At 41.3% G+C, this 21,522-nt stretch overlaps 1 protein-coding gene across 1 annotated transcript; it reads left to right on the top strand.

The window, feature by feature from the left end:
- The first annotated feature begins 1,772 nt into the window (after nucleotides 1–1,772).
- Nucleotides 1,773–20,401, top strand: PRLHR (prolactin releasing hormone receptor). Its single transcript, XM_013948682.2, has 2 exons — nucleotides 1,773–1,919; nucleotides 19,340–20,401. Exons 1-2 carry the CDS (start codon nucleotides 1,773–1,775, stop codon nucleotides 20,399–20,401), a joined length of 1,209 nt encoding a protein of 402 aa, XP_013804136.2.
- The last annotated feature ends 1,121 nt before the right edge of the window (nucleotides 20,402–21,522 follow it).

Below are 21,522 nucleotides of genomic sequence, written 5' to 3'. Positions count from 1 at the left end.
CCTTCTCTTCTGAAAGGTTTAACAGTTCTGGGATGGGCTGAGAGTGTGGGGAAGAGGAGTGGGGTGGGGAGAGGTATTGGGGAACTGCCTCCAGGGTACCAGGGAAGAGAACTACCTGCAGTAGGGATGGGCCTGGGCCAAGAGGGATAGAGGGACTGCTGGATATTTGAGTGCCTTTAGCAGTGGCTTGGTGGGTGATTTTTATGAATAACAAGCTCATCACAAAATTAGAGGGTTTCTTCAGAGGGTGGAAGGGCAGAAATTATTTGTGAATTTGAATACAACTTTGGAAGTAGAGTCTGCTGGTGGGAAAAAAGGAGGGAGAAAGAATTTTGAAAACACATCCCTCTTCAGCATATTAGAAAAGCTTCACCCCAGAATTGCCCAAATATTTTATTTCCATGTTGTTGTTTTTATCCCCAAAAGAAACTTTGACTTTTCATATTGACATGGTATATTTTGGTGATGGGGTAAGAGGGGAAGTAACCCCAAACGGCCAAAACATTGCCCAAAATGAAATTTATTATGTGTTTTTTTTTTTATTCTAGTCAATCTCCATTTTTCTTATGGTTATCCTAAACCAAGGTTTTAGAATTTTGTTTTATTTCTTTCTTCAAACTGGAAATTCTATTATTCATCCAGTGAGGAGAAATGGTTGTGCTACCTGGCAGTGTATTATGCTGCAACTACATTAATATGAAGTGCAAAGAGGCAGCTGCTAATTGGCAAAGCAGAAATGTTAAGGGCTGTGCCTGCAGGATAAGAGGGGATGGATTTGAATAGATGGTTCAGAGAACCAGCTTTATGGACTCAAAGAGTTTTAGTTCTCTGGTACCTTGGGGCTGTTCCTTACACCTGCCAAAGGGATGCATTGAAAATAGCTTGAAATTATGTCAGGAATATCCCCTTGTGTGAGAAGCTGGTTCCATTTGAGATACAAGTTTCTTGGTGCCCAGTTTCTTCTGCTTGAAGGATGATGCCCAAAGTTACCCACCTAGTAAACCTTAGTGATGAGATTTTTGTGTCAATCATCTCCCAAAAGCATGACCTGTGCAAGTGGTGGATTGCTAACTGTGCATCTGCCTTCCCTGTGGTTGTTGGTATGTAACGTGAAGGTAACATACAGGGGAATTTGCTACAGCATATCGTGAGAGACTCTTACTGTCGCGTGAAGGGAGGAAAAGGGGTAATCAACCTTGCCTGCCAGAGCCCTCCTCAAAAGGGCTTTCACTGAGTCAGGTTCACAAAGTTGAACAATAATCTGGTAATCACTTCGCCTGCCAGAGCCCTCCTCAAAAGGACTTTCTCTGGATCAGTTTTGCAAAGTTGATCAAAATAAACAGTTTATTAAAGCGACAGATCAACAGGTTCAGGATTGCTGGTGATAAATGCACTTACTGCAATGAATTCTACTTTTTCTGAGCTCAAACTGATAATTAAGCGTTTTCAACAATGGCATTTTTCCCGAGGTAATGTCCAACGTTGTCGGAGGCACAAACCTTACCAAAAGGGCGACCCTGTTTTGGAGAGGAGAGAGGTCCAGGCCTGTTGACCCGTCCATAGGTTGGTGTTCTCGTCCTCCAAATGGAGGACTGTTTATGCACTGAATTTATACTCTTGGTGAGGTGGGACTGAGTCAAACACTGTGGGATGTTTGGTCCTTGTCGAGCTCAGCAGCGGGTGTCAATGGCTGCTGGCCTTTTCTTGCCCCTATCAACAACACCAGGCTGTGAGACTCCCGCCTCGCCCCAGGTGTCATTTTGGGTGGAGCAATGTCGAGTGGCGAGACCTCCGCCTTGCTCTGGGCGTTGTCTCACCCCTCACCGGCATGGGCATCAGGCCGCAAATCACCCTTTGTATCCACTGTTTACCCCACAGCAGGGAGGATCACAGATAAAGATGGTGAAGTGCCAGATATTGTAAGCTATGGTCTCCTGTGTTGCTCTGTGCCTTCAGCAGTACTAAAGACATTTTTTTATGTTGCTTGTTCTATAGAATAAATAAAGTCAGGCAGTCAGATACCATACTGTCATGTATTTAGTGTAGCAAACAAACTATGTGATGGAACTTGAGGAAGCAGAAACCAGGAAGGAACACATCAGGCAATAGGCTTAAAAACCAGAGCTGAATAATTAAAATGTGCATTTTTTTGGCAGAAGGTGTTTTGGATATGTGACGAACGTAGGTCAGAAAGCAATTAGACAAGTTTGTGTAAGAAAAGCCCATGGAATATTCCTATCTGGATTTAACTTCTGGCTTACAAGAACCTAAAATTTTATTTATTGGGAGGCTATCACAGGGAATGAGCCACTATATTCTGTTTCCCTTACCCTTTTCCTTCTCGCAAGAGGCGCTGTCAGAGATAGGCTGGTGGATTAGATACATCTTTGGCCAACCTAGTGCTGCCATTCTCCTGTTATGTAATTTAAATTCATTTAATCATGGACTTAGACTGTGACTCAAAAAGTTACAGATTACAAGTGTCCTTGTTCAAGGACAAGTAGCAGAAAGATTTGGCCAGTGTTGCCTTGTAGTTGCTTTTTCTCACGTTATTCTATAGGCACAGGAGACATCATAGTCATAATTTGCTGCATTCAACTCCTGTTATGGGACTATTTCTCCTGTCATTCCATATTTAGACTTTTCAAGTCTCATCTGTACCCCTAGATCGTATTCCTAGCCAGGCATGAGGTCAAACTCTAGGAAAGGCCTTTCTGGAGATGCATATAATTCATGTATATTAACATATATTTTGTTAACTACATGATTCTTCATGTTTCTTCTGAAATATCTTTATAATACCCTTTCTTCACACATCACTGTGCTTAGTTGCCACCCAAAATCATCCCTGTATCTTATTTCCTGAGACACTTGTCTTTTTTCCTTTTTAAAATATATGGATGTAACATCTCTTTAAAATAATTAGACGTTATAATGTTAGGCAGAAAGCCCAAGCTTTCAACACCAAACTTCTGTTTAGCTGTAAAACTTAATGGCTGTGATAGCATGGTACATGTGTGTAAGTGTGTGTAGGAGGGGGTTCGTGACAGATTACATTGTTTTTGGATTAAAAAGACTGAGAAGCATCTGCTTAAAAAATGAGTCCTGCAATAGAGTTAGTTCTTCCACTTCTTTTTATCCCTAGCATTAACATTAACTTTACTACTAACTATTCCTGGTGCCAGTTCTCATCAGTTGGTGGCTATAATGAGTAGCTGAGAATACTGCAGTGAATACATCATGGTGGGCATGAGCATGTGACAGCTCTTGTGTCATGTATGTGTCATATAGGAAATGTAAGGTATACAGCTATATGAATCCACGCTTTTGTAGTTCTGCTTTTCTTGGAACAACTTGTTAGATCTCTGGGATAGTGAGAACTCTATGTTGTTCACATGGTAGTCAGTGGCAAAATGTCTGTTGACTTAAGAGGAGGACTCCAAATGCCTCATCATGTGTGGGGACTGTGTAGACAAACCGTTTTCCCCACCCAGTTTCAGTAACATCCTACAGGTAGTCTGAGTATCTCCATATGAGTCTTAGAGAAGGATGAGACTAAATTTATCATCTACACCAACAGTGTGTCTTTCTTTCTTGTTCTTTGTGTCTCTTCGAACTGATCCCTTTTCCTTCTCCTGCTGGAGTTAATGATGTCCTATGTTTCCTGCTTAGTAACTTCAGGCTCTCCAATTGGAAAGTCTAACATACACGTGTCTTAACAAGCATTTAGGCCCCAGGAGCCACAGAGCTACACCCATTTGTGGTAGCTGACTTGAGCCATTTCCAGCCATGTTGTCGAGGGGGAAGGTGGAAGTATAGCAGCAAGGCTGTGGCTGTGTTACATGACTTTGAAGGCACTGTCAGGTTGGTATGGCAAACTGGAGGGGAATCTGTGTGGCTTCTTTTACTCTTGCCTTTGCACCAAATGTGCACCTCTAGCTGAGCCTTCTAGATCTGCTTCATTGGTTTATGAACATCATGTCTCATCCTGGATAAATTGATGCATACAAATTGCTCCAACAGCTTAAATGTGTCTTTTCCTGTGATAAAGATCTGAAGATACCCAAGTCTTTGCAAATTCATGCTCTCAGAGCTTTAACTCTGATTCACCTTTGACAAATGAGCAAATGCTTGTAATTGTTTCCTCTAATCCCCACCAACATGGAGCATGTTTTCTACCCAGTCACAATCTCTGTGATGTTTGCTATCTTTTTCCTTCCTCACTGTTTCTGCAGCGTTTTGTAACCTTCAAGCAGTGTTTAATTTCACTCATGTGAAATAAGTCTGTGTATAGCAACCAATCAGCTAGACTGGATGTAGGCAACTCCTGCTGTACATGGCAGAAAATAGAGTAGCTTTAAGTACGATAAGAATTTCAAGTGGTTTAAAATTTGCTTCATTATGAATTGTAGGCTACTTTTGCTGCCCTGATAAGGGAAACACCATCTATTGTGATTCATTGTAGACTAGCAGCATTAATTTCAGAGAGAAATGGGACAAAAGGGAAACAGCTCCCTTGGTAATGGGATATTTTGTGTAGGCAAGCACTGTAGCTATACTAAATTATTTTACTCTTCTCATTCAGATCCATCCTTCTAGCCCCCTTTGATGTTGAAGTTATAAATTATATAGCTAAAAGTAAGTTAGAGTGTCTGAGTAATCAAGGCAAGGACTAACAGGTGTTAATCATAGAATATAATCCTGACTTACATGTTAACAACTCTTAAACTGATGGTGCACCAGAACTAGCAGAAAAATCTCATGTTTTCACAAATGGGGATTAAGGCTTTCAAAAGTGTGAGACAAAAGGTATACTCCATGGCAGCTATTTTTATAAGGGCCTGGTAAATTTGGGTGCCCAGCCCTGATGCAAATTAAAGAGCTTTTTCAGAAAATGCCGAGATCTAACCACTGCCAACTTGAACAGTTTGGATTGCCAGGTTAAGACACTTCAAAATTGCTAGCCACTCATTAGAAAATCTTGGCCCTGAAGTACTTATTTGGGTACTAAATGTGTTTCCTGGTGTTAAAAAATACCAAGGACAAAATTTCATAGTGAGGTCCAGGGGAACGATGTCTTGATAAGTGCTTTGGAAAACCAGTCTCTGAAATAATAACTTTGGAACCTCTCGATCTTACTTTTTAACCCACTGGAAAACAGAAATGCCTGTAGGCACAGAGTGGACCTAGAGTTTTGAAAACTATGTCCTTATCTTTTTTAGTAGAGAAGGATGCTCTTATGGTGCTGTGGTTTGAACCAGAAGAATGGGGACTCAGGTGATATCCACAAGGCTAACACCCCTTGGCTCATTAGCAAAGAGTGGGAGTGGGGAGGAGAAAGAGACAGGGAGAAGAAAACAGAGATTTCTATGGACAGTGATTCAGGAGACTGACTTAGCTGCTTTAATTACCCTCTCTCAGTCTCTCATTCCATCGACCACACAGGAAGCCCAAGGAAATGAATCTCAGTAGGCTAAATTTAGTCTCTGTGAATACCCATCTCTGCCACAGACTGTTGTACCATATTAATTGAGAATCTATTTTAGCAGGAAATTCTCTCTTTATGAAACATGAATGCTGAGAGAGCATTACAGATTATCATTTGATCTTGAAAGTGTGTGTATTCAAATTCAATCAGATCAGTATGCCACATGGTGCCACTGAATTTAAATTGAGTTAATCAATAGAGTACATTAGCCACATTATTTTAACGTTGTGTTGATAAAATCCATTGCCCTGAAGACATTAAGGACAAAACTCTTGGACATGGTGTTGAGATGACATGATGACACTAGTTCTTCTGCAAAATTAATGCAGCAGAATAAACTGCTTTTTTCATCCCTTGTCATTCTTCAACTCTAAAATTTTGAACCACTGACATTTGGACAAGCATCCCCCAAGTTCTGTTTTCATTTACAGAGCAAGGATCTTCCAGTGGTTAGTAATGTGACCATTGCTCAAGGCACTCTTTCCTGAGACATACATGTTCCTGTGAAAGTTAATCGATAAGTAATAATGATGGATGATGAGGACAGACTTGGGCTCAGGGAGGGCAATTCTAGCCTAGCTAGAGCTGGAGTTTACCATTTATTAGTAAATAAATGGGCAGAACTTTGCCTAGTGAATTGGACAAGTATTTTGAAGGAACTGGACAGCCACAAAGGATTTTGGGGGAACTAAATTCAGCTTTACTTACCCATATGAGTTAATTTCAGCCATGGAGAGGGCTCTGTGTTGAAGGATTTAGACCTCCCGTGATCTATTATTTAAAAGGTCTGTAGGGTCTATTATAGGGTCCATTATATTATCTTATAATTTCCATTCTGCCTCAGGTCAAATGCAGATTTCTATAATACTCAGAGAACTAACAGTGGTAAAGATTTGTTTCCAGATTGATCAGAGGTGGTCCCACACTGGAGACTGTCATATTTTGTATATGTAAAAATAAGTCAGTAAAATTTTTGTTTTCATTTTCCCTTCTCAGTCGGCTTTAGTTATTTATGATTTTGTGACTGAAATTTTGCTACACCCTTGTAACTCATAGAATCAATATTTCAGGAACTACTTTTGTTGCTGGGTAAAAACATTCATAACTGGAAGGCTTTCTTAACCTAATTATATCTGAACTTTCTTTGCAAGCCCTTTTTACAATTTTGACTTCATTATGGCAGAGCATGCTGCATAGTCTGGCAGTATAAACCCATAGGGTCGTGGCTGGGCATTATGTTAATACAACATATATATTAATGGGTAGGTTTTTTTAATATGCTTTCGGAGATAAAAGAAAACTTCTCTGAATGTAAATTTGTCTCCACTGACTAGTCATTTAAAAAGGGTGACTGGATAGTGACATGTGTACCCTTTTTAACTTGTATAACATTGAGTGCCTTAGAAATTTTAGCATCATTCATGTTAATGCATCAAAGTATTGCTGGCTGAACTAAAATCTCTCTGAAATGCTAATCTGCACCCTTAACTGTAGTGGAATGAATATACAGATGGTTCTTCTAATTACTTGGGCAAAGAAAGGGGGATGATTTCCTTTAATGATTTCCCCTTCTTTCCAGACTGAAAGCACTTTCAGCTCTTCCCTCCAGCTAATTTGATGATTAAAAGATGGCTTTGTCTGGCTCTCAGCTATTGAGATTCCACTGCAATTTGTTAAACTTCTCATTATGAAGTGAGGTGTGAACCCAGGGCTATGTAAGTTTGGTTCAGAGGTCATGTCAAGGGGTGTTATAATCTTGAGTATTTAAAACCAGTGTCGGAGGATATGTCTGTCATCCTGTGTTGCTCCACAGATAGCAATGGTGAGCCTTTAGGGGTAAGATGGGAGCTTGAGTGTTAGTTGCAGAATGTCATCAATGAGGGAATAGACCCCAGGTGTTTAGGTTTCAGATTCACAGTAGGTCCATTTTCCCAAGTATACCACTGAAGAGATATGAATTGTTTTACAACCTATTGCTCGACTGCTTTACCCAGACATCACTGCTCTTTAATATTCAGTGTGAGCTCTTTTTAATGGGAGATAGCTAGCAGAGCCTTAAGCAGTGCATGGCAGTGAAGCTGGGGTACAGGGCAATTGAATACACCACTGTCAGTTCACTGGGCTCTCGCTGTGGCCCACAGATAAAGATTAAGGGCCATCGCTGAGTCAGAATGACACAAGAATAGTTTGTGAGGGATTATTCCTCTTCAACAGAAAATGTTGCTGAGGCTGTTGACTTCACTACTACCTTGTGAGGTAACATGAGTCAGAGGCACTAGAGGGAAAATGGTCTTAGAATAATTTGAAACCTTTTAATTTTTCACTGTGCATCAGAACAAAGGTTGAGACTTTACAAACTCTATCCTGAAAAATGACATCTGTGCAGTTTAGAAACTGGTGGCCTGATCACTGGTCTATTGGCCCGTTTCATCTCTCTGCCTCTGGATCACAGTGATGCAGTTGCATAGGAATATGTTTTCATTGACAGGGATGGTCTCCAGCCAGGTGGGCTCACGCCAGCTGTTCAAAGACATGAAGGACAAACCTCCTGCTGTCAGTGTTCACATAGTGCTGCCTGAGGAGAGAGAAGGTCTCCATACTGCTTGGGAGCGCTGTTGAGTGGACAGGAATGGCTGGAAGGGAGGCAGGAGTCATGAGGACCCACGTCACACTGTTTACGGGCTCTGCTTGTCTTTAGTCAGCACAGTCCAGTTTAAAGTCTGCTGCCTTCTTTCAGAGCCCTGCATCTTGCAGGCTAATGCTAGTTGGTATAAACCAGAACAAGACTGGGGGAGCATAAAGAAACTGACTGACTGAAGTATTTCACTTCATTCAACAGGACATCAAGCTGCTACCATTATTTTTAATACTATTGGATAAATTACCATTTAATAAGGCATTTTCCTGAATATTGTGGAGGATCTCATAGGTATTTTTTGATTAAAATACTTAGTGGGAACTTCCATTAAAAAGAAAATAGCTTTAATATGTATAGCTATTCCATTTCCTCTGAACTCCTGAGTACACATCTTAATCATTCCAAATCAACAGCGTTTTCTGTTCCATTTACAAGGCACTCCACTTCTCTCCCAGCTACTGAAGAGAAGAGGATTTGGATTCATGACTGTGAAAAGACTATTCCAGTGCTCAAAGAGACTAATTATGAGGTCAGAATTCAGTGCATTTTTCCTCTTCAGTTTTTATTAAACAGAATGTTGGTGGGGGGGTTTGTTTTGTTTTGGGTTTGTTTGTTTGGGGTTTTTTTGCTAAGTAAAAGTCTATCCAGGCTTAAAAGCTTTTTTGCCTATGAAAACCATAAATAGGAACCAATAGTGCTATAGGACAGTCTTGGATTTTTTGAAAATAGAGTTGTGTGGACATCTTCATAAAAGCTTTGGAAGGGGTTGTTGCCTAGGGCTGTGTATTTTGATTTTTGTCTGCTTGAAACTAGGGTTTTGCAATGGTGGAAAAGGAATGGGAAGGGTGAAGAAAATGGTTAATTAGAAATTCTTGCCTTATCTTCTTTTCCTCTGAAATGACAACACCTCATATAGTAACAGGTAAAGGTGATTTGCATAGAGGGAATATCAGCAGACCTACATTCCCTTGTCTGTTCCACCACCAATATCCATGCTGCTTCAGTGTAAAAATTATCCTTGTACTGCTCCAGTGTAAAAATTATCCTCAGCTTCATTCTCTCTAGTAAGGAGATGACACTAATCTTTGGTTGGAGTCAGAAAAGCATGTTCATTATTGTGTTCAAAATGCTGTGATATTTTTGGCTTGTTTAGTTTGCAAGCATGAAGCTGTCTTTGGTTTGGGCAGATCTTACCTGCTCAAGACATAATGCTGATTGCAAGTCTCTCTGAACACCCAGAGTACTACTAGAGTAATAGGATTAGATGATACACAAGTCCAATGTAGCATATATCAGCTGACTTTTATGGAGCTTTGTCATTTTATTCTAATGAGGATATGGCCCTCATGATCCACTACTGCTGGGAATGAAAAATTTGAAAACATAATACTTCTCTTTCTTGATAGGAGAGAATTGTTTTATTGAAATGATGAAGTAAAATATATGCAAACCAAGGTAAGAAATGTAAACATCTGGGACAGGCTGGACCTAACAGATTTCAGCCAAGGTCTGTTCACATATAATATAATATCAGAAAGGACTGCACTCGAGCCATCAGTTGTTCTGAAATTGCAGTGATCTACTGCAAGGTTTTGCCAAAGAGAGCACAAATTAAAATTCCAGGATAAGGCCCCCACATACTTTGGTTATTGAATGTGAAATCGATACTCATAAAGTAGTGGAGTTCACTCATTTAGTGAAGCAGTAGGGACTGGTTTGGTGTCAGACTTGGCATCCTGTACTGGTAGTAGACTTTCCTCCTGGAAAGGAGGAAAGGATCTGCTCTGACAAAAAAAGTCTGGCCATTTTTCCCTGCCTCAAGTAGCATATCTTAGAGCAGAGCACTCAGAACAAAGGAGCAGTTTTGGGAACCCCATTTGCTATCATTCACCATCAGATGGTGGTTGCATCCAGTCCTGAAACTAGTGACTATGGACAATAGATATTTAGAAATAGATGGTGATTTGTTCTGTAGAAGAAAAATGTCTGTGGAAGAAGGGATAAATTCTAAGCTAATTATTTATTGCAAACATAGCACGTTCGTATCTTCTAATCGATGGCAGTTTGGATTCAGTTGAAACCCAGAGCATTCATAAATTTAGATCTAAACAGTGACTTTTGTTGTTGTTCATGTATTAGAAAAAGTTCATAAAAACAATTGCCTGATCACAAATGCCCATAGAAAATGAACAAAACACTTCTTATGGTGGAACATTAGAGAAAAGGTACTTGGAGACTAAACTGTTAATGTAATGGCAGTCAGCCAATGGAATTGATAGTATCCACAAGCAATAGTAGGCTTAGCATAGGCTGAGGAACTTTACAGATGGAGCTTAATTTCTCTTTGGTAAGCTTCATCAAACAGTGGAAGAGTATTCAAAGAAAAGGCTGGAAGAGGTGGGCTGGAAGAAGACACAGTAAAGGAAGTCTGATGGTCTCTTATTTCAGACTTCTTGTATTAGAAAGATGGGGAAAAGGTAACAAAACTGTAGAGAAGTATCCTAAAGGAAACATGGTAAAGAAAAGGGGAGGGGTGAATCTGGGCAGTATTGAAATCTGCAGCAAAATTCACATTGATTTTAGTGAGGACAGAATCTCAAGCAAGGAGTATTGCCATTTATAAGTGTATATATTCCAGAACAACATGAAGAAATAACCGGTAGAAGTGAGGGTATGGGTAGGGGGGGAAGTCATGGCAATTGCAGTCATTCTGAGATGAACTTTCCACTTCTGCATTCCTCTGATTTCCTCCACATTAATTCATTTCTGCTTCATAGTTTGCTCATCTAATTATGTATACCTTGGATGACTGTGGTCAGTAACACTGTGCAGCATGGGAAAATAGCCAAATTCTGCAATGGAAGAAAAATGGAGATGAAGAAGGAGAGCAGATCAAAGATCTTGAAGCATATCTAAAATGGGTATCATGGACACGCACACAGAGTGAAAGAATAGTCCTGGTAGCAAATATAGATCTGTACCTTTGGAAGGGGGAGGAGAAAATAAACCAGTCTGACTTTTTTTTAAATATTGCTTCCTAACTCTAAATGGGACTGATGCTGAAAACATTCAGAGACTCTCATTAGAAGTGTTAGCTTTTTTTCTCCTGATGATGTGGGTTATTAAAGGCCAATCTTTCTTTTCCCTCTTTTCATATTTGAGTTTGCATGACAGAGCAGACCAATACATTTCCAAATAGTGTTCTTATCTTTATATCTCTAGTGTTATTATGCAAACTATAATCAAACTTGATGACAATCTTCCAGACAAACCTTTAGTATTAAGAGCTTTCAAAGCTCCAGGGCAGACTGTTGCTAGTGGGACAGTTAATTAAGTGGGAGCTATTATTACTTTATATAAACAACTAAGAACAGCTGGAATGGTGTTGGTGCTCTGGGGTTTTTCTCTTTCTTATTGACAAATATTAATTGAACTCATTACCATGTGAAAATAGCAAGTTTATTTATCGCAATATGAACACTACAGAACATCGGGTAACAGCTGTTCTCTTTTGATTCTGCCCTTTGCCCATCATCAGGGTAGTTGCGCACCTTGTGATAACCCAGGAAGCATCAAATGTTTTTTCCTTTTTCTTGCTCTTAGGGAGCGATCCTCTTTGGATATAGGGTTCAGTATAAATGTTGGTTTGCCTGATTTTCATGGACTGCACACTAAACATTTTTCATTGGCAAGTAAATTTTGCACATGACATGAGAACTCCTAGGTGTAAGGGGAGTTGTGAGAGTCCCTCCATTGCCTTTCAGCCACACTCTGGCCTGGTCTGCCTTGTCACACCTGGAGGATGGAAGTTCTTCTTGTGTGAAGCCATGCCCCTTCAGCTAGGTGGGACAGCAACGGGTGTGGGTGATGTCCAGGGGGCTGCTCTGTGGTGGTCCCTGAGCTCTGGGCTCCTTCGGCTCATGGGGCAGGGTGATGCTGTGAGGGGCCCTGCACCACAGAGTGGTATGGTGCCATATGGGGCTGTGCGATGCAGGGCCCTGGAGTGGTGCAGTGCTATCTGGGGTGACGCTATACAATGTGGTGTGGTGCGAGGTCCCAGGGCAGTGTGGTGCAGTGCCGTACAGGACGGTAGGGTGCTATATGGGAATGGGTCAGTAGGGTGCTATACAGGGCGGTGCTATATGGGGTGAGGCAGTGGGATGCTATATGGGGTGGAACAATGCTATACGGGGTGGTGGGAAGCTACATGGTGAGATGCTCTATGGGGTGGTGGGGTGCTATACAGTGCAGTGTTATGCGGTGCGGTGCAGTGCTATACAGGGTAGTGGGGTGCTGTGTGGGGTGGTGGGGTGCTATATGGTGCAGTGCTGTACAGGGCAGTGGTGTGCTGTACGGTGCAGTGCTGTACAGGGCAGTGGGGTGGGGTGCGTGGCGGGGGTCCGACGCTGTCCGTGGTGCTGAAGGCGCAGCGCGCAGCTCCGCGGCGGTCCTGAGCTCCGGGCCTCCCTGGCTGCCTGGGCGTCCGGGTCCCGAGCAAGGCGCCCGGCGGGCCACCTCTCTGCAGGTAGGGAGAGCCCGGACGGAGGCATACTTTTCAGTCTGTCAGGTGATGCCTGCCTACACGGAGCACTGCTTCCCTGCAGGGTTTTCAGGCACCAGCAGCAGAGGAGGGCAGAGGAACACTATTTCTCCATAGTGCTGTAAAAGAAGTGTCAAGTGGTGTCACTGGTTAGGCAGCATTTTGCCCTGTTGCTGCAAAGGTTCAGCTTTTCTGGGCAACTCTTTTCTCTCCCAGGGCTGAACAGCATACATGTCCCTAGGGGTATGTGTGATCTTGACTCCTAGCTGTTTACATCTGCAGGGAACATTTCTAATGCTGAGTTTCTCCAGGGCTCAGCATTCAATCTACAGGTGTTTCTGGGAACTAATCGAGGCATGTATTGTTATTGCAGTCTACATCACTCCAGGGCTCATGAACAAAGGAGAATTGCCGGTTTTTCTGGGGGTGTACGAATTTTTGGATCTGATTTTTCTCCATATGGTTTCAGTGTAATCCTTCCTTGTAAGGGAGACCTTTCAGCCTTTAGATCTAAGATGTTCACATGCCTCTTCCCAGATTAGTCCTCACTTAGTCATAAATAAAATATAAACACGTTTTACCACAACACATCAGCACTATTACCTCAAATAATAGTTAAAAATGAAGGAAAATGAATAGTTTAGATCTGATATTTCTCAAAGTTTTGCCCTGCTTTTCTAATGTTTCATGGGCTGTCTATGTGAACTCTTAAAACTGCAACTATCTCTTACTGTAGTAAGGATGCTAACAGGATAAAGCTTTATTTCAGTGAGGGTTTTACAGAGAGATCTGTAATACAGATCTTAAATTCTAATGATCTCAGTCCAGACAACTGGGAGATGGTCAGACTTGCTCACCCAGTCCTTATTTTTCAGCAAAATTTTGCCTTAAAATGGTCGATCAACCAATTCAACATGAATACCTCTCAAATCATCATAGCATTAACCCACTTCCCCTGTGCTGGGGGTGGGGGGTGGGGGGAAGAATCAGGTTATCTTCTTTCCTGATCATTAATTCCTGTGTGGATTTGGCTGGCAAAGAAAAACTTAAGGGTGAAGTGGCTAGGGGAGTGAAACCTGCTTGTGCCAAATCTCTGTGTAGCAATCTGCAGTGAAAAGCAGGAATAGAGAAAGAAGTATCAGTGATTGTACTGATTCAAGTGTCTTGGCTGAAGTGTTTTTAAAGAGTGTTTTTATGACCTTGCCTGTCTCCCCACTTTGTAAATCAGCTGCTCTGAGCAGGTGCCAAGATCAGCAACAATGAAAGGTCATCTGGCAAACATTCAGGATCTGCTCTATTTGAACTGAACAGGCACTAACCGCAAATCTTCCCATCGAAGAACCTATTAGGAACATATTAGGACTGAGAGTCCTTTCTCAGTGGTGCCCATGTGTGTGGGTGTGCATGTGTAAAATTTTTAATTATATCTTTTGAATATTATCAATGGGAATACTGTTGAAAAGGATGATAGTGGTGTTACTTTCAAGTAGGAGTGGGTGAAGTCCAAAGTCTAAATTTGTATTTGTGTAAGGTGGAAAGGTACATCCTGAAGTCCAAGCCTGATGCAAGTAATCATGAGTCATGCATGTGATAAATGGATCAAGCTTTCGCTTAAAAGGAGGTGTTTTAGCCCCCGTACTACATTGATTGCTCCAAAAGTCAGCAATTCAGAGGGGCAATTTGTTGCCCTCCTGCTTAGAAGTGTTCTACTTTCCATCCTAAATTTTGCCATAGTGAGTTTGTGCTTTCATTAGTATTGTCCCTTAGCTTAATTACCTCTTTATCCACCCTGGAGTTTACTGTCCTCCCCTACAGTGTAATTCTGCTCCGGTAAATAGACACTTACAGCAGGAAAGTTTTCCAGAGATTTAACTTTGTCCTAACAGTAACAAACTAGTGGCAAATTCAGCCTTGGATCAATCACAGCCAAAGTTGTCAGTCACAGTCAAAACCGTATATTTTCTTTTACTTGCACTTTCAAATGCACTGTCTGCTCCATTGTACAGATGTGCAACAGAATTCACTCCATCCTAAGCCATAGGGAAAATTCTTATTATCAGCTGACCTTGGTTCTGTATTTTTTGACAAGTCTTTGCTCTGTAATGCTATCAAACTTCTTCACTCCTTTCCCTCTGTCTGAGGTTATCCAAGTTTTTCTGTGTAATAGTGCAGTCATCCTCCATATTGCCTCTATTTCCAAATGCAGTGGTGCTAGCAAACTCAGTTGACCTAGTCCTGCTTTTTGTGCTAACATAATAAAAATGAAAAGAGCTACCAAGGCTGGTTAAACCCAAGCAAGATTTTTGAAGAGCAATTTCTTCATATTATGTGTTGCTTGCTTTGCCTACCTTACAGTTCTTAGGATAGTTGTAATTTCTTCCTGTAAAACTAACAGTTTCTCAAATGCTACTACATCATATGTGTTATTGAAGCCCAAACTGACAGAGCTACTACATTTCTTAGGTCTTGAAAATCAGTTTAATAACACGAAAACATGGAAGGCTAGTTTGACAAAAGTTTCTTTTGATAAATGAAGCTGTGCTGTAGTCTCTTTCCTCTCTCTCTCTCTCTCTCTCTCTCTCTGCCTGTCTCCTCCTTTCCCTTTTCCTTAAATCCAGTCTTAAGCCTTCTGTAATACTGCAGTCAGACTAAAGGGCCTGCACTTTCCCATCACCTTTCTCCTCCCTCTCCATTCTTAAGGACAGATGGTCCATTTGCTTTTCTCCAAACACAGGGTTGTATTTCCATGCCATAAAGATGTGAGAAGCATTTACTTCTGAACCAGCAGTTTCATCTGCCAGTTCTTTCAGAACTCTGTAATGGGGATTAACTGGCTGCTGACAATCTGAGTTTATTCACTTTTACACTTGGCTTTTACCTTGCTATGGTAATTGTGATTCAATACCTTCAGTCCCCCTTGCTTTTTCCTCCATTTTTTACATACTCATCTTTATTTTAGTGCAAAACTTTTGCCATCTAAAAACAAGCTTGCTTTGCTCAGTTTACTTTGCTCAGCAGACTAAGAATTCTTAGTCATCTAGTGAAGAGTAGAGCCCTTTTTCTTTATGTAACTTGCAACTTCAGGCACATTTCACTTCACATTTTGTCTTAAATTCAAAGCTTAAATTCAAGTTGTTGAGCTCTTTGGCTGAACACAAAAAACTTTTAAGAATAGTTCTGTGATGCAAAAACATTGTCTTTTATAGGAAAAGATGCACATCAAATGAACAAGAACATAGAAAACTGACACCTGAAACTTCAAAAACTTTAATGAGAGAAGAAACATTTTGAAGTCTGTAAAGCCTTAGCAATAGAAGAGAGGGTTCACTAACTTAAGAAGTAGTGTTGAACTTTGCAAGAGTAGCCACTAGGATCTGGTCTGGTTCGTGGATCATGATGTTTTAGTTAAGAACTACAGGCATGATCAGACATGCATGTAAAAAAACAGCATTAGTGTTTTTAAAAGTTTACCACTTTCTGAAAGTCACAAAGCAGCTACTCCAGGTGTATAGAGCTGGACAGGTTAGCATAAGTGACCATGAAAACTCAGCTGTAAAATGTTTCTGTGACATGTTGGTCCAAGTATAGATATCACATTTTTCTTTGATTTAAGGAAGACCTGGGTTTCACATTAGCCACCAGCCAGCATTCCTATGCATGACACCCTTATATATTTGGAATGTCCAAACAATTCTATTATGATAGTAATGCAGTTTTTGTGACCTTTTCTTTTTTAATGAGAAAATGCTGTGTGTGAAATAGACTTATACTCAGTCCATGAAGGATTTGTCATCTAATCTGAGAAATTCTAGGCAAGACTAATATTTGCAATTTTAAAAGGAGAAAAGAGGATTTCTTTGGGGTAAAATGCTGAAATACTTTTTCTATTATATCCCCCAATAAATATTATCCTTCCAGGTCTTGGTTCTAGAATACAGCTGAGCTGAAGAAGCTTTCTGCCTGAAGCCAAAACAAACTGAACATCACTAACAGAAAGAAGGTGGGAGCCTTTAAACAGAAGAGTACCAGTTATTGGTTTCAGAGGTGAAGAAAGCACATTTAAAAATAAAAGCAAATGCAGAAAAAATTGCTTGGTACAGCTTGAAATGAAAGAACCTCTAAGGTTACTGATAGGTTTCTGTGACCTGAGCATTAAGGTGACCTTGAGGGCTACTTAGATGATATTCTGTTTGATTTTTTATTCTCAGGTAGCAAAGTATAAACCTTTTTCTTATAAAATTACATTGAGATTTACTCTGCAACTATTGGGAAAGAAAGAGAGAAAAATTACTGTGTTAAAAATGTGATTTTCAATTATTATGTGTGCACTGACACTGTTGTGATGCTTCTTTCTTAGAATAAGTGATAAAATTCCAGTAGGATGTGGGCAATATGAAGGCCATTTAAAAATGTTCTCGGTTCATTTTCATATGCCTTTTGGCTCATGCTAGCTTCCAAATCCAAATCCTGCTAAAATCAGTTGAGAGATTCACTTTGACTTCAGTAGGATTTAGACCAGACCTTAGTTTTCTCCCAGACTAAGTGAAACAATTGTTTTTATGGGTGTTAGGAAATAATTATGCAGAACACTGCTTATGACCAAGGAGTGTGAGCACACTGGGAGGTGAAAGGAGTAGGAGTCCCCTGTTTCATCATCTTTGTTCAACCTCCACCCTTGGGTCCCTCTAATATTCTAGATTTATGTGTGTAGAGATAAATAGGCACTATACTCTCCCGCACCCCGTCTGGCCCAGATAGGTGAGGCTGGACAATGAAATGGGATATAAGATCCTATTTTTCATATGGGAAGCAGGTAGGTTATTACATCCAGAAATGGAGGGGTGGCACTTCTGAGCACTGCAGTTACACGCTCGCTCTTCCTTCAGGTTGGAACTACAGCCACAGTCCAATCTATAGCATATTCTAACTATAAACGCATGGCACAGAGTCAGCACTGATGAGGTTTGAAATGCCCATCCATCATGTATAGTTGTGGGAGAGTCTGAACAAAGGCTCCACAAGATTAGCTTCTGCTTTCAGATTAGGGAAAGGATTATGAACCATCTGAAATCTACGTAAATCTTTGGTTTGTGTCAGTCACTCCTCCCATCAAGTCAAAAGAAGGAAGTGGGTCTGTCCGCTGCCTCATAGAAAATAATGGGTTAATATTTCTTTGGAGTAGTCTAGGAAATTAGGACATAAACTGTCCATTGAAGTGTCTAAATCCCCCGTGTTCCTTGAAAAAAAGAGCGATCTTCTCTGCTCTGAAGTACTTATAAGTTGTTAGGCTGTTAGGGTTTTTTTTTTTTTTTTTTTAAGTGATCTTAGCTGGTATAAATGGATGCAGTAGAATTGGACTGATTTTTCACCAGCAGAAGTCCTGGTCCCAGAAGTGGCTGAAATGGAGGAGAGTTGAGGGAGAGTTAGGGCAATACTTAAGAGCTTGAGGGTGAAGTTTGCTTTAATGTGTACTCACTAAGCAGCTATCCTGATCCCTTTACACTGCTTTACAGAATGGATAGTGTTTGTTGCATGGTATAGAAAATGTTATTAACTACAAACCTACTGTAGGAATGAAGAAACACCCCAAATACTTTTGGACAGCTGTAGCATTAGAAATAGTTTGTCGTAGTTCACTGCAGATGAACTCTTACAGCTAAGCTATTTGGATGTTCATCTTTCTTTTCTGATACTTAAATTATTATATGTTTTTACATAAAGGCGTGTAAACCCCACTGAAAAGATTGGCAACAGGTGAGCAAACATTGTACTACCACTAGAAAATAAATTTAAGTAGAATGAGCTTCTTTTTGCTACGTGCTCAATGTGCATTTCTAATCATAACTTCATTCACTGGGTAAGCAGCTGAGTCCCTCTAGTGGCATAAACATTTATTTTGCTTCATCATTTTATTAAAATTCCCTTTTACAGTCACATTATAACAGCAAATTCACAGGTAGCCTTTTCACACACTGAAAAGGACTGTGGCAAAGTGAATCTTGGATTAGATACAGTGCAGGGTCACGTTAATGAATATAAATTGATTTATAGCTGAGTGGGGCAATTACAGATGCACTGCAAGGAGAAGGGAATTCTTGAAAGGATATTTGAGAACTAATTGCTTTCAGTAAGAAACACGCAAAGAGCAACGTAATACCCAGGACAACCAATAGGGATAAAAGCTTATACACAAATCTGTCATGACCTAGTAGTGAAGACTGTTTAAAAACACTGATCTCCACTTAGCTTGTATATGCGCATCAGCTTCTTTTTCACTCGTACATTGTCTCTCTCTCTGTCTCTCTCTCTCTCCCACACACACAGAGAGGCTCCTGGATTTGCAGAAGACAGACATCCAAGGCACTTCTTGTCATCCAAAGGAAAAAATCATATGGGATTAAAAAAACACAGCAGTAAGTACTCACTGCATTAAATGTTTATTAAATGGCATGCTGTCAAAGCCTAGATTTAATAGTAAATACAAAAGGACTTGGCTGTATTTGATTTTTCTCAAGAATTGCTGAAAGCTGCCTCTTGAGGATTACAACTTCACCTTTTGCTTTTACAGATGCTTGTTTATTATCCATGTGGTAACCTCTGGACATCCAGTAATCCATTCATTACCCACACTGATCGAGTGCAAGAATAGTGCAGTGATAGCTCCTACACTCAGCTGAGGACAGACTACGAAAAGAGGGAAATCATGAATTCGGACAATTTAACCTCCCAAAGCTTCTTCTCTGCTATTCATAGCAATACCAGCAATTTATTCTCAGGGCTCCAGTTCGTTCAGTCTTTCAAGCCACTCATTATCCCCTGCTATTCCCTAGTGGTTTTTGTTGGCATCGTTGGGAATTATCTACTCATCTATGTTATCTGCAAGACAAAAAAAATGCACAATGTCACCAACTTTCTAGTAGGCAATCTGGCTTTCTCAGACATGCTCATGTGTGCAACCTGTGTGCCCCTTACCCTTGCATATGCCTTTGAGCCCAGAGGATGGGTGTATGGGCGTTTCATGTGTTACTTTGTTTTCCTGATGCAACCTGTCACTGTGTTTGTCTCTGTCTTTACCTTGACTGTCATAGCTGTGGATAGGTATTATGCCATGGTGTACCCTTTTCGAAGAAGGCTCACAATCCCTATTTGTGCTTATATCCTTGCTGCTATTTGGCTGCTGAGTTGTACCTTGGCTGCCCCAGCCTTGGTCCACACTTACCATGCAGAATTCCCAGAACTGGACTTCTCCATCTGCGAGGAGTTTTGGTTCCACATGAAACGAGATCGCTTAGCTTATGCCTACAGCACTCTCATTATCACATATGTACTGCCTTTGGCTGTCATCTCTCTGTCCTACCTGAGAATCTCAGTCAAGCTGAAAAACCGAGTGGTCCCAGGCAACGTCACCCAGGGCCAAGCTGAGTGGGACCGAGCAAGGAGGAGAAAGACTTTTCGCTTGCTAGTCTTAGTGGTGGCAGCCTTCGGAGTCTGTTGGCTGCCTTTGCATATCTTCAACATGATAAAGGACATAGATATCAGCCTGATTGACAAGCAATACTTCAACTTCATCCAGCTGCTATGTCACTGGTTTGCAATGATGTCTGCTTGTACAAATGCCTTCCTGTATGCCTGGCTCCATGACAGCTTCAGGGGGGAGCTGAAGAAAATGTTTGCCTGGAAAAAGAAGAAAATCAAACCCACTACAAACTGCATTATGGCCAATGTAATGCTGTGAACATGAGAACTGGTGGGAGTGCACTTCCTCCATGTGGTAACACTGTAAGTCATTTCCACTTTTAAAAATGATCAGGGCTTGTTCCAGACATCTGTCCTGAGGGCTCAGGCATACCAAACAGAGTCCCATGCATAGCTTCCCCAGAAGCTCCATCCCTACTGGGGAAGGAATGGCAGAGGTCACATCCCAGAAATGTCTTTGCCTCTTTGACAAAAGTTAGAGGCCAAGGAGATCTTAGGACAATCAGATCCCCTTACATATACTACAGGGATCCTTCCCATCTGTTTTGGATGCTGCTGGCAGCATAGACATGGGGACAGGGAGGAGCAAGGATGAATGTAACACCCAGATGCCTCATTGAGGAAATGCTTTCGATTGGTTAGAAATGAAATCTGTGCATCTACCCAGAGCCCAGTCCTTACTACAAGATCCACGGTAGAGAACTAACAGTGTTCTTGTGGTCCTCTTTTGTTAGGGCCATGCTGTAAGAATAACCTAAGGCTCTCTTAAATGCACTTCCTGAGGAGCTGTGCCAGCTGTGGGCAGGAAGCAAGGCTGGCAGGAGCTGCTTCAAGCCTGCTCCTGCTAGCTGAACTGTGCTGGCAGCAACAGTGTGCAGAGGTCCCCATTCCTGATTGTGTGAGTGTTGTGCAGGGCAATGGCATCAGGTCACTCACACTCCCTCTAAGCACCTCTCTACAAGGTGACTGGCGCAGTTGCCAGGGGTCACGCTCTGAGGCCGCTGGTGGGGGGTGCTATGCCCACACTGTATGGTCTCCTTCCTTACTACTGTTTTCTCCTTGCAGTTGGCCGAGCAGTTGGAACAGTAGCGTTTACAGCAGGGCCACTCATTTGCCCTCTGCGGCCAGCAGTGTTAGGCAGAAATATTTGCTTCATACTTTCTGAGCCCAGCATTGTCATGTGACCCCAAACCTGCTGTGTCTCACAACCCTGCAACACAGTGTGTAGCAAAATGAGCTGCAGTATTGAGAGAGGAGAGTTAAAGCTGGGGTGAAGTTATGTGAAATATAATTGTGATGCAGAGTGATTGACTGCCTGTTTACAAACTCACCTGGTGGACTTGCTGATGCTGCCAGCAAGGAAGCACAGACAGGAAACAA

This window comes from Apteryx mantelli, chromosome 7 (assembly GCF_036417845.1).
Source record: "Apteryx mantelli isolate bAptMan1 chromosome 7, bAptMan1.hap1, whole genome shotgun sequence".
NCBI lineage: Eukaryota > Metazoa > Chordata > Aves > Apterygiformes > Apterygidae > Apteryx > Apteryx mantelli.
The sequence above is the reverse complement of the archived record's forward strand: the minus strand, read 5'-3'. Positions and strand labels throughout refer to the sequence as shown.

Coding starts and splice junctions, on each gene's coding strand:
- PRLHR (XM_013948682.2), top strand. CDS start 1,773: ATGTCGAGTGGCGAGACCTCCGCCTTGCTCTGGGCGTTGTCTCACCCC. Junction 1,920..19,339: donor ATGGTGAAGTGCCAGATATT/GTAAGCTATGGT, acceptor TCCTACACTCAG/CTGAGGACAGACTACGAAAA.